At 46.5% G+C, this 14,909-nt stretch overlaps 1 protein-coding gene across 1 annotated transcript in view; it reads right to left on the bottom strand.

The window, feature by feature from the left end:
* Positions 1-9,344: 9,344 nt before the first annotated feature.
* NCALD (neurocalcin delta) overlaps positions 9,345-14,909 on the bottom strand; it is a 51,241-nt gene continuing 45,676 nt past the window's right edge. The window contains exons 3-4 of the mRNA XM_058018539.1: positions 12,422-12,527; positions 9,345-12,237 (exon numbers count right to left, since the gene is read on the bottom strand). Coding sequence (XP_057874522.1) covers positions 12,140-12,237; positions 12,422-12,527 — 204 coding nt within the window. The 3' untranslated portion in view covers positions 9,345-12,139. The remainder of the gene's footprint in view (positions 12,238-12,421; positions 12,528-14,909) is intronic.

Raw genomic sequence — 14,909 nt, 5'->3', positions numbered from 1 at the left:
TGGAGTAGGGTGCCCAGAGAGGTTGTGGAGTCTCTATCCCTGTAAATATTTAAAAGCTGCCTTGACATGGTCCTGGACAACCAACTCTGGTTTGCCCTACTTGAGCAGGGAGATTGGACCAGATGAACTACAGAAATTCCTTTCAACCCCAGCTGTTGTGTGATTCTGTGACATGTTGGAGTGTCCTGGGAACCTGGCTGGAAGCACTGACAGTAGCTTCTTTGTGACGCCTGGGCACCTGAGTTGAGATCCTTACCCACACCTACTCCAAAAGCACTGAAGCGTACCTGGCCGCACATCTTGCAGTAAGACATTTTCATCAAACATTTTATTCTCCACCAGTTCAGTTTGGCTTTTCAAACAAGATTCAGGAGGTGAGAACATCTTAGTAGGTGGGAAATTGCTAGGGAAAGCATTTTCCTCAGCAAAGGTTGATTCCCCAGGCAGTAGCAGGACAGCCCTGTCTTACAGTGGGGTGCAGGAGTTCAGTGCTCTGGATGAGCAGTGCAGGCTGAGCCAGGATCAGCTCCCATGGAGCCCTTTAAGGTAATCACATTTCCTGGGCACTGCCTGTGATAGATGTTTAATTATGTTTTATAGGAAGTGGTTTTACTGAGTGGCTCTTGGGATGCAAATGCTTTAAAGCTGTGTGGTTGGCAATGCTCCATCTGCAGGGCCATGGAGGGGTGAGGAGAAGTGTGTGGGCTGATGGGAGCCCCTGCACCCACTGTGTGCTCCGGGCTTGGGCTGTGCCTGGCATGGCTGAGCCAGGCTCCAGCAAGGTGACTCAGGTCACCTTGATTAAAGGTCATTGAGAAGGACTGACCCCTCTTTAGGAGCAGGAAGCAAAACTCTCCACCTCTAGCTCCTGAAACTTCTGGGGACTCACTGGAGCAGCAAAGCTGTCCCTTTCGGCACCTTCTCAGTCTCTTGGCTCAATTTGTGCTGCAGAAAACACTGACGGATTCTGGAGCACGCCACTTCCCAGATGGAGCCATGAGCTGCAGGATCACAGTTCCCTCCTCCCTGAGGTGGGAGCTCCATTCCGGGATTGTGGGAGTGCAACTGCTCCAGCGCCTGGGGCAGATGCCTTTGCACAGTGAGAGGAGGGACAGCAAGGGTGGTAAGTGGAGGATTTTAGCCCCCCTGTACAAATAAACACCTCCTTACACCCAGTCTTTTTATGCTAAATCATATAATGGCCCTAAAGGGAGGGTGGGGGGAATGTACATCACGGGGAGTCTGGCACACTGGAAACTTGTGTAATAAAGTTTGCACTGAGCACAGGAGATACCTGAATACTGCAAATGATGCTTCATTCAGTCTCCAGCCTGTCTCAAGCTCAGATTAATGTGCAGTTCCACAAATAGGCATTTTTGTTTAATCTGAAGAGGAAGTAGGCACTGGTTTCTGTTACTTTCCGGTAGGCTTTAAACTACTTTTTGGACTCAGCTAATCCCAGCTCCAAATTTAACAGAGGTGAAAATTTGGGGAGCTTAAGGAGCATGCACAGAAGCATCAGCCAGCCCCCTCCAGAGCTTGTCTGAGGCTGGCAGGAGTCCCTGCTGTGACAAGCTCTGCTGCTGCCTCACCAGCCACATCTCAGAGCAACTAACCACAGCTACATGCCCATGCTCCCTTGGCACATCCTGCTCCCATGATGCTTATCATTTTATCCCCTTATCATTAGGGGATAAAAAACTCCTCTAAACCTGGAGAGAGATTTATCTATCACAGGGAAAGTTGCTGTCAGTCAGCTAAGCTGCTCTTTCCAGCTTCAGAGTACCAGAGCTCTCAACTTTGTGCTGTCCTTCCTTTGCTTTTATAACCCACTCCATGATGTCCTACTCCTTGCCCAGCTGCTGGCTTTAGCTGCTGGAACAAAATCTGTGTTAGCAGTGGAGCACCCAGCCGGCTGCAGTGTGCCCGTGCCCAGCTCCAGCCCTGGCTGAGCCCTCCAGACTGACTTGCACAGCTCTGACTCTGTGCCCATAGCAGTGAGCAGGACAGGAGGGCAGCAGGCAAAGGCTTCTCTGGGGTTTTCTCCCCAGACCAAGGAGCTACGTGAGGCTTTAGGGCTCCACCATGAAGGGAGTAAAGCACACGGCACATCATCACTAGCTGCAGCAGAATGTTTATTAGTAGGAAAGAACATTTAGGGGATTTCAGTAGGTGAATTTTTTTGAACTGTTGGTATCCACCACACATTGGTTTTCATCAAGATTGTTCAAGGTCACATATTTATATAAGAAAGCAATAATTAATATTTAGGTGCAATCAGTAATTCCAGTATGAAAAAGCACCGTGTCACAAAACAATTTACAATACAAAAGTCTTCAAAATCTAACATTTAAAAACAATATATTTGTTCAACAGTAATAACAATACAGTAAAAAAATTTTTATTTCCCTTCAAACAATACTGCTTATATATTTTGGCACTCAGAAAGAAACTGTCACAAATGTGCCTTTTTAGCCACACAATGCTGTTTTGTGAGTGTCTATATAACAAGGAAAAACATGCTTTTGAAGTCAGTCATTTTGCCAGGTGCAGTTTGAACTGCTTTCTCCATTAAAAAGGAAAAAAAAATAACCTGAAAGAAAAATAACTCCTAAGCTGCAGCATGTCTTGTCTTTTGGCCCACGACACAATCTGGAGAAGCATCTCAGACTCAGTCTATCCAGTAAGTCAACCCTGCCTGAAAGACTGGATCTGAGCCCCACTTCATTCTCCAAACCTGACAAGAAATGTAGACCTAAGCCATTCAAATGGTCCTACCTTTTAGGGACTGGCCCCAAGTTCTTCTTATATTAAGCACCCCAATAAGATTCTGACCGTAAAATTGCTGCTCAGGCTCTTCTTTTCCTTCATTCCCCTCAATTTTAGTTAATTCATTTTAAAGTCACTTGCACAAATTGTCTTGCAATGTGAGCCCACTGTTGTTGTGCTGGCACAGCCAGCAGTTCCAAGGAAAACCACGTTCCTAGGAGAATGCATTGGCTGAGCCACGGGGTGAGGGAGCCCGATGCCAGCGGGGTGCCCGGGACAGGGGACATTCCTCCCAGGTCTCCTCTGGGGCCAGGGCTGGCACACAGCGTGGGAGGGAATCACACAGCTTGAACTGAGAGAGGGAAAGACAAAACTAGACTTTTCAGGAAGAATTCATCTCCACTCCAAACTGACCCCTATTAAGAGAGGAACGCAGGTGCTACATGCCGGGTGAAACACCGGTGCCTGCGTGCAGCTATGGCAGCCCCTGGAAAGGGCTGATTCTAGTGAACATGCAGTCCTTGGTGCTATCTCTAAAAGCTGAACAACAACAAAAAAATTTAAATAGTTTTTACATCTTACATCAAAGATGCCACTACAAAAACACAATAGTATCACACATTAATTAGTACAGTCTTAAAAATGCAAACCCAACGCTGGTAAGACTCCCATACATTCCGCATATCATATGTACAGAGGAGAAGAGCTTCTCGAGAGGAGAGGACAGTCATAGAGAGATAATTTTCTGTTTTTTGAGTACGTTGCATAATACAAATACATTATCAGCAGAAGAAAACTTTATTCTAACACTAAGAGCTCAGGAAAGGTCCTAACTGGAAGTTAATAGCTGGGGGAACCGTGCACGTGCTGGGGGGCACAAAACATACACAACCCTCCGCCAAATTCTCCGTCTTCTTTGGTGGCCTGATCATCTACTTTCCTTTTATCAGGCAGGTTTGACACGTTGCTCTGTAGGTACAGACTCCCAAAGCATGGAGCAGCACAGGGCCACGTCCCCAAAAGCTGCCCCTGGTGTGCCTGGAAGCCACTCGCCTCCACATGTCCTTCCCATGGGCTTTGCCTGGCAGAGAACCAGCTGGAGACCCAGGATACCACCAGATGAGCTTACAACAGAACCAGGGGGGGAAATTAACACATCACAACAGCTAGAGGCAACAACACTCAGGACACTTGCAATTCTAGACAGCTGTAAGAAAAATATGTGGACCAAATTAATTTAATTCATAGTTGTCTCTCTCCTTTCTGAATAGTAAAAGTCTTCCTTAGGATATGTAGGTTTGCTTACAAAGCATTCATCTAGATCTAGAGAGGTATCTAATTTTGCCAAGACACAGGATATACTGAACTCCATGCTGCTGCAGTGAGTCTGCTCGTAGTAGATCATTACAAGTTCGATTTGTTGTGTCTGTTCTGTGCTGCAATGAGGCAACAGCCTGAGGGAACAGGGAAAGCTCTCCCTGTGGAATGGTCATGGACCTAAATAGGAACTGGGCACTTTGATCCATTCAGCTCTTGGTCATGTTTTATCTCAATTTATTAGTTTCTGCAGCATCAAAAATACCTGCCCAAATTTAAACAAATTGTTGTGATTTAATCCCAACCAGCAACTAAGTCCCACAAAGCCACTCATTCACTCCCTTCTAGTGGGATGTGAAAGAGAATTGGAAGGGCAAAAGTGAGAAACCCATAGGTTGAGATAAAGACAGTTTAATAGGGAACACAAAAGCCCCATGCACAAGCAAAGCAAGGCATTCATTCACCAGTTCTCAGGGGCAGCCAGGTGTTCAGCCATCCCCAGAAAAACAGGGCTCCATCACAGGTAGTATGACTTGGGAAGACAAATTACATCACTCTGAACTTGTCACCCTCTTCCTCCTTCTTTCCCCTACCTCTTTACATGCTGAGCATGACACCATGGTCTGGGGTATCCCTGGGGTCAGCTGCCCTGGCTGTGTCCCATCCCATCTCCCTTGTGCAGCCCGAGCTCCCTTGCTGATGGGGTGGGAAGCTGGAAAGTCCTTGACACCATGTGAGCACTGCTCAGCAATAATGATAACATCCCTCTGTTATCAACACTGTTTCCGGCACAAATCCAAAACTGACCCTCATTCTAGCTACTGTGAGGAAAATTAACTATATCACAGCCAAAGCCAGCACACAAATGTGTAACTACTTTTGCATCCATCACATCACTCAGCAATATTTAAAATCAGAAGGTATTAAGTACTCCTGTCAGAGGAAGACAATATTGGTCACTTCAGGTTCAAGAGAAAAATAATGCTGAATGAATACACAAATATTAACTACAAGACTGCTTGGAATTGAAGTGAGCAAGTGGAAGAAATAAACATATCGCAATGCAGCTCAATTTGTCTCCTTGAAGCAAGTGTGCACACAAAGAGAATCCCTAAGGTAATTAAGCTCTTCATTTTTACCAGGCACCATGTGCCCAACTCACTGTAATTGCTCAGTCAGTTCTGCTCCCGGGGTCTTTGGGACTTCTGCATAAGAGCTGAAGGACCAGCAGGGCTAATCTAAGAGGATCCAAAATAATGAAATAAATCACAAACATGTCTGCCACATGAATAAGAAAATTAAACGCAAAATACCAAAGAAACATTAGTTTGTATGACTAACATTGAGCATGATGTCTTTAGTAACCTTCCTTAGATCCTTATTGGATTGAAACCCTGGATGTGATTTTTCTTTTTCTTCGGATACTAATAAAAACTATTTGGTTGCCTTGGAAATGGGAATAATGACAGGAAATAAAAAGGTGCTGGTGGCAAGGAACTGCAAGTTCTCCCCCAAACTACCACACTGGACCCTTAATTAATGTTCCCTCTGAGTGCAGCCAATGAGCAGCACAAATGAAGTTTAGAATTGAAGAGGATTTTCTCAGGGGGGTTTACTGATCACTATCATCCTGCCATCCCATTTGGTGGGGAACATGAGGCCAGCCCTGAGCACTGCTGGAACCCCTGTCCCCAGGCAGGAGAAAACCAGAGGCCACACTCCCAACACTCGTTTTTGACAGATGCAGGAAGAGTTTCTGTCTGATATAACTTTGCCAAAATTGTCTCTTGGTCCACAGCACCTGGGTGCTCCTGCAGGCCTGGGGCACCTGCCCACTGCCTGGGGAAGCTTGGGGAGGAGCTGCTGCTGCAAGAAACCAGCTCTCTGTGGAGCAAACAGGGCAGGGGAGAGCAGCCCAGGCACGCTCAGTCTGCAGTGCCTCAACAAACACGTACACTACCATGAAAACCAAGCTGTTTCAGAGGTTCAGTGTGCCCTTAAAATGTTTAATACTGCCATTACTTAATGATAAGAGATAAATAGTGTGGTACTCACAGGTGGGCCAAAGATGGGTAACCAAATCAGAAGCTGCTCCATTTAAGTGCATTAAGCTTGGCTCCTCCACATGTCAAGGGCTGGTGTTTGTTATTTGCTCACACAGAGGCTGGGAATGGCAACTGGGAGGTGGCTGCAGAGACTTGGAGAGCTGGACACCCTGAGCACATGCCCTGGGAAGGTGAGAATATCTTTGGTATAAGGTCAGGGCAAGAGGGGAAGATCTGAAACATCTCAGGTGCACAGTGAGTGAATACTGTGTAGAGGGTGGGTGGGTGGCTGGTGTGTGCCTCCGGGTCAAGGGAGCCCTCAGCCTGCCTGATAATGTCAGATGGCCATGTCTGTGGCAGGACCCAGGGTCCCGAGCCTCCCCACACAGGGCTGAAGCAGCCCAGGAGGTACCATTGACTGGGCTGGAGTAGAGGAGCTTTTCTGTGCTGGCTACTGCTAACAGGGTTTCACTGTGCAAATTCAGACCCTGGGCTACAGGCAGGGATGTCCTCATAGTTTTTCATTTCTCTAGTCTTTTCACATTGTTCACTACAACTCAAGCTCTTTGTTTTTCTTATTAGACAGCATTTTACAGGTGATAGCTTAATCCCAGCTACACATTGAAATAACACGATCTGTGGGAAACAATGAGAAGCTCCTTGCATCTGGCCTTTCCAGCTTGTTAAGATATGGACAGTACAGCTGGAAAGCTTTATACCTTATCCTCTGAAAATCCTCACCCTGGAAACAACTTCTTAGTATGGATAATTTGGAAACAACAGTAGCAAAAGCCAGGATGGAATAAGGGATACTGTTTAGATTCCCATAGAATGCAGACATATTTTCTGCAACGGGTAAGGAGATTGACTGTGCATCCAACTGATGGCTCTACTGCTGTGAAGGCCAGAGACACCTATTGGCTTTTGCAGTCCCTCAGCAGTGGTTCTGGTTTCTAATGTCACTGATTTCCATGCCAGTTTACAGTCCCTGCTGTCTTTTCTATGTATTTAAAACACAGATGTTCATTTCACCATCCTAGCCTGCAAAATGACACCTGGGCTTTGAGAGTCAATGGAGATTTCCCTTCTTCTGTCTTCCACCATGACCAGGAATGAACTCCCATAGGCAATGGTTTGTCCTCAGCTGCACTTAGGGAAAACCTTATGCTCATCCTGGGAGCTGTTTGTTCAATACCTGCCAGGGTATGGTGAACAGCTCTGCTCCTTAATTTTGGAGTGTATTTTGCCAGCACCTCTGACAGAATATGCAGCAGACAGAGCTGCTCACATAGAAGGTGCCATTTCTAGTCAAGCCCTATCTCGAAACCCATCGCACCACGTGCCTGACGTATCACTGCTGTTTATCTTATCTGCCTCCTGCACAATCACTGGAAAACTCTGCATGCAGCTCTGAGCACTGCTCAGCCCTCTGGCACTTGACAAGTTTCTCTGCATTTCCAAGTGCAGGTTCTGCCTGTGATGCCAAGAAAACCAACTTTCCCCACTTTCTGACTCCTACATGACATCCTGCTTAGTGAGACACAGAGCAAAGAATGCATCCAAGTACTTCTGCAGAGGGCAGGTGAAATATTCTTCTCCACCAGTCTTGCACCAGGCACCTGACATCAGGCTGCCATGCCTGGAAACCGAGGGAGCACCGTGGGGAAGATGAAAGGAGGTGCTGGTGTACTGGGTGCTCAGGAAGACTTGTCCAGCCAACAATCAGACCAGTCTGACTGTCTCACTTGGCACTTGTAGGCTAAACTGCGAAAGGAAACTCCTGAAGGATGCTTCCTCCATCCTCACCTGCTATATTGCTATCATGTTGCATCTTACACCAGTGGTGCTGAAAAAAGGGAGAGTTTTAAAAGGAGGAGGCAGCTGAGCTCAGGGCATTGTTCTGGGGCAGGAGATTCCCTCCTCACTGCCATACGTCCCCAGGGACCTGCCAGTTGTCACCGTGTTCTCTGGTTCACATGTACTGAGACGTGTGGCCAAGGCCATCTTCTCATCTTAGCTTAGTCTGCAGATTAGGGCTCAGCACCAAGATACCACAGTTCACCAAGTTTCCATGAGTCAGCTGAGACAAGGTTCTGCCCACAGCAATGCAAGGTAATGTGACTTAACCTGACCTGCAGTGAAAGAAAATCAAGCTAAGCAGCATTATTGCACTTTTGCCACCAGCAAAGAGAGAAGCCCTGGGCTCATCCCCCAGGGGCAGTGCTCAAACCACAGCGCCTTGGGCATGTGTGACTGCTTCCTGTGCTGGTGTGCAATATTTCTGCACACAGACCTCCTCCAGCTACAAAGTTTACATACTTCTGGCTTACTGTTTTAAGCAGCAGAAAATGTGGAAGTCATGACTTATAACACAGAACAAAAAAGAATGCCTCAGGAAGAAGATAGAAATCCTACAAGCTCCTAAGAACTGCAAGGGAACAGCATCGCTCTGGGTACCTCAGGAACATCATTGAATTGTGAACTGACAGGGCTTCAAATAATGTTGAAACATAAATATTTCTTCAGTCCCTCTCAAACTCTAAGCGCTCACAAGAACATGTGTGTTGATTTTAAAAGGGTTGTGTTCCCTTTTCCCCTCCCAAAGCACCCTGAAACAAGGAGAGTATTGCAAAACTCACAAGTCATAGTCCTCACTCCTCATCTTCTGGCCCAGAGTTTGACAAGCTGGCTGGGAATGTCAGCTAAATGAGACTGGCATTTTCCATGAGTTCAGTCTACATGTGACATATGCTCATTAATCCCTTTGGACAATACATAGTGAAGAATGCCTGTGCATATGTGAGAAAAACTAGAGAATGCATATACAAAATTGAGAAGTCATACAAAATAGCATGCGCTGTCTGCCATCCTTCCTGTGTGGAGATATTGCTAATGAATCACTCAAAAGTCTGACTTACTGTGCTATTCACTTTGACTTCAAAAGCTTTATGAAGGCAATAATGATTACAAATGCAAATGACAGCAAAGCAGAAAAAATCAGTCTGAGGCACAGCACACCACCGCTGTCCTGCTGATTTGAGGTCTGCAAATGTACCTATCACAATTTCAGCTACAAATCACTCTTTAAGTACATGCAGAGGCAGAGAAAGAAAGGGATAGTTAATAATTTAAAATAATACCAATCATCAGTGGCAGTCAGGTAAAAGAATAACCCTAGCTCACTCTGTAAATGTTTCTACAATAGCCTTATCTGCAGCTGTAAGCTAACTCTTATTACTCCAAATGTTGTGAGCTGTGGGAGCATTACATCTCTGCTGGGGTCACAGCACAGGCTGTGCTTTCAGACCTGTGTTGTACAGGAGTAGCACAGGAGGCGAGCCTGGCCCCAACACCCCAAAACTACTGAGCAAAAACAAACTGAGAGATTAGGTTCTGGGCCAGAAGTGCCTTGTAAAATGAAAAACAGGTGGAATGCAGTCACTTAAAGAAAAGGCAACATTTTAAAAGCTTCAGTCACATGCAGCTGCTTTCACAGCACTAAGAAGAAGATGGAACCGTAGAAGGTATCCGAGTTCACCTCCAGTAAATGCCAGCTTCCACAGGTCTGGGCTGCTTTGGACGTGGGTGCCTGCCCTGAGCCAGGAGGTTGGAAATTCAGCAGGGATCCTGTGGTGTCACCTTGTCCTGCCCACGCAGGGGTGGTGATGGAGCACCCCCAGAGAGGCTGGGGGGCAGCACGGGTCACTCCCATCTGGCAGAGGGTGTGCTGATCACTGCATGCCCACTGACCTTCCTTTGCAATCCCCAGAGTCTGGCCAGGCATCTTCTGCTGAAAAACAACCCTCAAGTACATGACTTTCAAAATCCACGAGGTGATGGACATGAAGAGAGGGCCAGAACGTGTCCAGGTAAAGCAGAAAATTACCTTGAAGAAGGTAGGCACAGACTGTCCTTCGAAGGGGATTTGTGCACATGGTGTCCAATTAAGATTTGGGAGAAGGAGATAGAGAATATTTTCATCAGCCAGAAAAATTGGTGCAAAACTTGCCAGTGTTGCTCATAACACCTGAAAGTGCTGGGTATTAAAATCTGTTTGTGTCTGTGGCTGGGCCCCCTTTGCTTTCTTATTTTCCCACACTCAGCTTGGCTTAGCTCAGTATTTTGATGAATGTAATGGAAATATATCATCAATTGGATTTTTGTGATTGTTTGAGACAAAAATGTGTGCTTGAAGACATTTATTGAGTGTCATTAGCCACTCATAAAAATTTTAGTACAATTGATTGACAATGTTATTTTCAATTTACTTTTATTTTCTCTTAAAATGCTTTGCCCTTAACACCCAGCAAAGCAAATGGTATGGGAAAATTAAGTATAGGATTGCTTCTGTCAGTTATTGTACATGCTAGCTAGTGTTCCACAGAAGATTATTTATGCTCAACTACTTATTCGTGACTTCTAATTAGTACTCAGCTAATCATCATCTGCAAAGCAGACTTCTTTTACTTGGTTTATTTTAAATTAAGGCTACTGGGGATTAGCATTTACAAGGTCACTTGACAAAATGCCAGCTTTGCCTGTCAGACAAAGGTTACTCTAACGAGCTCATGCGTTCCCAACACCGTGCCTGCCTGCATGGGTAGCTCTCCAGCAGGATCACAAAGCAGACTTCAGCTAATGACTGATTAATGCCAATTTAGTCAGCATAATGCCTCCTGTTGCTAAAGCTTTTCCAGCTTTTCTCTTGCAACAGCGCTTGTGAAGTCCCTAAGAAATCCCACATGTGTATACTAGCTTTGCATGCAGCAACTTTGACCAAAGGATAAAATTTTGCAGCAGCAAATTTCAGATACTCCTGCACCTAGGCGGAAAGATAAACATTCAACATTTCTCTCAAGAGCTGTTCTTTTTTTGTTTTAATTTTTATATATATAAATATATCATAAAGCGTACCATTTCCTCATTTCAGTACAGATTTTTTTGAACTTTACTAAAATAAATGAAATATAAATGCTACAATTTTATGTTTAAAACAAGTTTTGATGACAGCCTTCCCCTAAGAGCAGGCCCAGAAACTCTGTTAGCTACATGGAGAGAGACAGAAACACCCCCAAAACTTCCTGCTATGCAAGAGCATTGAGAACAGCAGATGTGCCTTAGCTGGAGCTGCTTGCAGGTGTCTGTGAGTTCCTCACATGAATGCCCACTCTCCCTAGTAGCAACTGCTTTATTACTAACCTGAAAATTTCACATTCAACGTGTATCTCACTTAAATTCATTGTCAAGACCCAGCTTTTCATATCTGTGTCTGCTTTTGCTGATCCCAAACGGCAAGAGGTATTGTCAGCTGTGGATTTGGAGATCAGGATTGCAAATTGCTGAATTTTCAGATAAAGCCATACGACTTCAACCACTGTAAACCTAGTAAAAAAAGTCAACCTTCATTTTGTCCCTTCTTCACAACCTGGAAAGTGTTCACAGCATTGAAACAACGAGGCAGAGGAGTGGATGATACACCCCACACGTATTTTGCACTTTCATACTTCTTCCCAGTCCTGTCTTTGATCTTAACTGGTGCCTCCTGGACAGGAGAGGAGGTTCCAGGTGAATCCTACCCCACCCATCACAACCCCTTTGGTTCAGCCTTACTACACTTTCAGGTCCTGCAGTTGAATACTTAACAACTAAAGCAGCAATCTAAAGTCTGTCAGTGTGTCTTGCTGCCAAGGGGTTTGTTGTTGGTTTACTCCTCCTCAACATGTTACTTTCCAAAACACATACAAACTAACAAACAAACAAAAAACAAAATGAAATTTTAAAAACAATGATAACACCACAATATCTGTTTAGAACAGTACTGCCCATGCTCTGGACAAATTGTTAAGAGCAATTCAGCATTCTTATAATTAATTAATCCACAACAAAATAAGCTATAAGATGCCACAAATGAAGGCATAATTGGCCATACAGAGGCAACACTACCATGAATGTTGTTTGGCAAGGAAATAAAAAAAAAAGCAGATAGATAATTCATCCAAAGTACGGGTTCAGAACTGCCCGGCACTGCTGGGATCGCACTGCAGGAGTCGGACTATGGACGGGTCACTCTTGGCGCCGCGGATGAACTCTTCCAGAGAGAGCTTGCCTGGAAAAGAAACACGCTAACTTGGAGCACCTGGGGGCTGCAGCACACCTGGCAAGCCTCTGGGCGGGCACGATGGAAGGCAGCTGGGGAAGCCAGGGAAATCCCTGGGAGAGCAGCCCTGGCGGGTGCAGAGCTGCCTGCCCGCCCCTGCTGGCCCCGCAGGCTGTGCCCCTGGGTCGCCTACCGTCACGGTTGGTGTCCATCTGCCGGAAGATCTTCTCGGTCCTCTTCTCCGGGGTTGACTCATCTTCTGGCATCTTCATCACGGAAGAAACCATCTTGTAGATTGCCTGTGTGACAGACAGTAGCAAAAAGCTGGTGAGAAGCACATTATCATCTTGATGCAAGGGTACAATGATCCTCTCGTGACAGAACCAGGCAGAAATGTCCTCGGAGCACCAGCAAGACCTGCTCTTTGATGCTGGAGGGTGTTGGGTGGCAACAGTAGGTGCAGCTTCCCTCTTCAGTGGCACACTTGTTTGTGGAATACTGTGTTTCTTTATTTAGTCATGGGCAAACACCATGCGGGTTTTCACTAGGGTGTGGACAATCTTTCCTTATTAAAACAGCCTTTGGACAAATTTATCACCTGTACAGCATGTTGGGCAATGGCAGCTCCAGAGCCTGGAGGAACAGACATACCACCAAGGTCTTGTCCCATGCTGTGATGAATCTCTATGCTTTGGGCACACAGCTTCATCCTCCCCACACCCGTCTCCCCACCGTGCCTTTGCTTCTCCCCCATCTCCATTCTCTCCCTCCTGTGAGCATCCTGTCTATGGGGAGAGCAGTGACTCCTTGCATTTGCAGCATCTCACAGATAACAAAGACTGGACCATCAGGGAGGTGGCCTTTTCACTGGGGGTTGATGTGCGTGCACAGCTCAAAATCCCTTCCACAATTTTCTCCACAGAGACCAGATGTTCTGGTCCTACAGAGCACCACTACCATCCACAGCTATTCTCTGCACAGACAAATGCATTAGCCAGCTTTGGTACCAGCTGCCCCTGAAAGAGGGGTAAGGTTAATTTTAAAACAAGGATGAGGATCTGTCTCTGCACTGGTTATCCAGACCTTGCTGGCAAACATAAGCATGCAGCACCAGAAACACCAGGGCTTTGTGTCAGGTGTCTCTGCAGTGCCACTTCTCGGAGCAGCAGCACTCAGAGGGCTGCAGGGTGGTGGCCATGTGGAGGGGCAGCACATCCCAGCCCAAGGCAGCATTGCCCTGGTCCAACTGGCCCCTTGTGCTGCCCACTGCAACTCACTGGCTGTCACCTGGCTGCTTTAGTGATTTGTTCTTCCTTTCCTCCTGCTTTGGGAGGGGGGTCCTTTGTGCAAGCCAAGATTTCTCATTGGGTTACCCCTCTCCCCTCTTTCCCTTCATGAAGTCAGTCTGCCTAGCAGCTCAGATCATCTGGCTCAGGATCCCCAAGGACTGGCTCCAGGAATGCAACAGCACAGATGGAGGATGCCACCAAGCAGCACAGACATTTTACACTCAGACTGGGGAGCAGCCCCTTCCTTGGCCATCCTGCTGGCTTCTCCTCTGCCAACAGCTCACCCTTGACATCTCCCAGGAGAATTAGTGTTCCAGAGTACTGGGCAGAGCCTCAGGAGAGGCGGGGATGCTGTCCACACCACCATGACACTCATACCAGGAGCACAGAAGAAAGGATGAACACGCAAGCATGTAAACACAGGGATGAGGGAACTGGGGGAAGGAGGCAATAGGGAAGGAAGAAATGGAGAGGGTGGACAGTAAGAATTTAGACCTTGCTCATCCTCATCAGCATGCAAGGCTTGCAAGGGTCAGAGCAGAGATGAGGCTTATAAATCTGCCAGTGTTTAAGCATTTGAAGCTGTCTGGCTTTTGTCTGGGGTAGGAAGAGAGGTGGAGGGGTCACTCCCTCTCTCTGGGTGAGAGGACAGCAAAGCAGAGAATCTGCATTGAAAGTGTGGGAGGAATGCCCCAGACTGGGAGTGAGGGCATGTTTACCCTGATCAAAGTAACCATAGTAAGAATATGCAGATTTTTAGGACAAAAAAAGCACTTCAGGATGACTTCATCCTACAGGGTCTTTTTCACAGAGGCGTGTGAAGGGAATAACAGATGAGATATTCTAGGAAAGCCAGATGGGAATAACATAGTGAGCGTTCTTTTCATGCTGAAAATGGTTACTCTGGACAAATTCTTATGTCCTTACTCAGAAGTTCATTGGGAAGTTTTCCCAAAGTAAAAGCCAGCTAAAGCTGATTAAGAACCTTGAGACTTGCCCCATATTAATTCAGTGCAGCTACACAAAACTCTTTATTGTATGTTTGAAAGAGCAAGCTCTGAAGGGAATTTGGTTTCATGCAATAATTACATAGAGCTGGGCTGTGCTAACCCTGGGCTAGGACCTGGCCCTGAGAGGCTGCAGGGGCTCCACTCCACATGGAGTGCAACTCTTGGCCTCCCAGAACCTGGGCTGAAAACCACCAGTGGCATTCTGCACTGGAAGCTGACGCCTGCCAGCACTCTCCTGAGTCAGGGCAGCTTCAGTAAGTGAACTTCTGTCAGGAGAGCTCCTTACAGCTCCCCGGCACCCTGAATGCCACCAGGAATTGTGCCTCCAGAGCCCTGGGCATGTCACCTGAGCAAGCACAGGCTCCAGCTTCATCTGCTGCCC

Source organism: Melospiza georgiana, chromosome 1 (assembly GCF_028018845.1).
Source record: "Melospiza georgiana isolate bMelGeo1 chromosome 1, bMelGeo1.pri, whole genome shotgun sequence".
Classification (NCBI taxonomy): Eukaryota; Metazoa; Chordata; class Aves; order Passeriformes; family Passerellidae; genus Melospiza; species Melospiza georgiana.
Note: the sequence above shows the minus strand (reverse complement) of the source record. Positions and strands in the feature narration are given on the sequence as shown.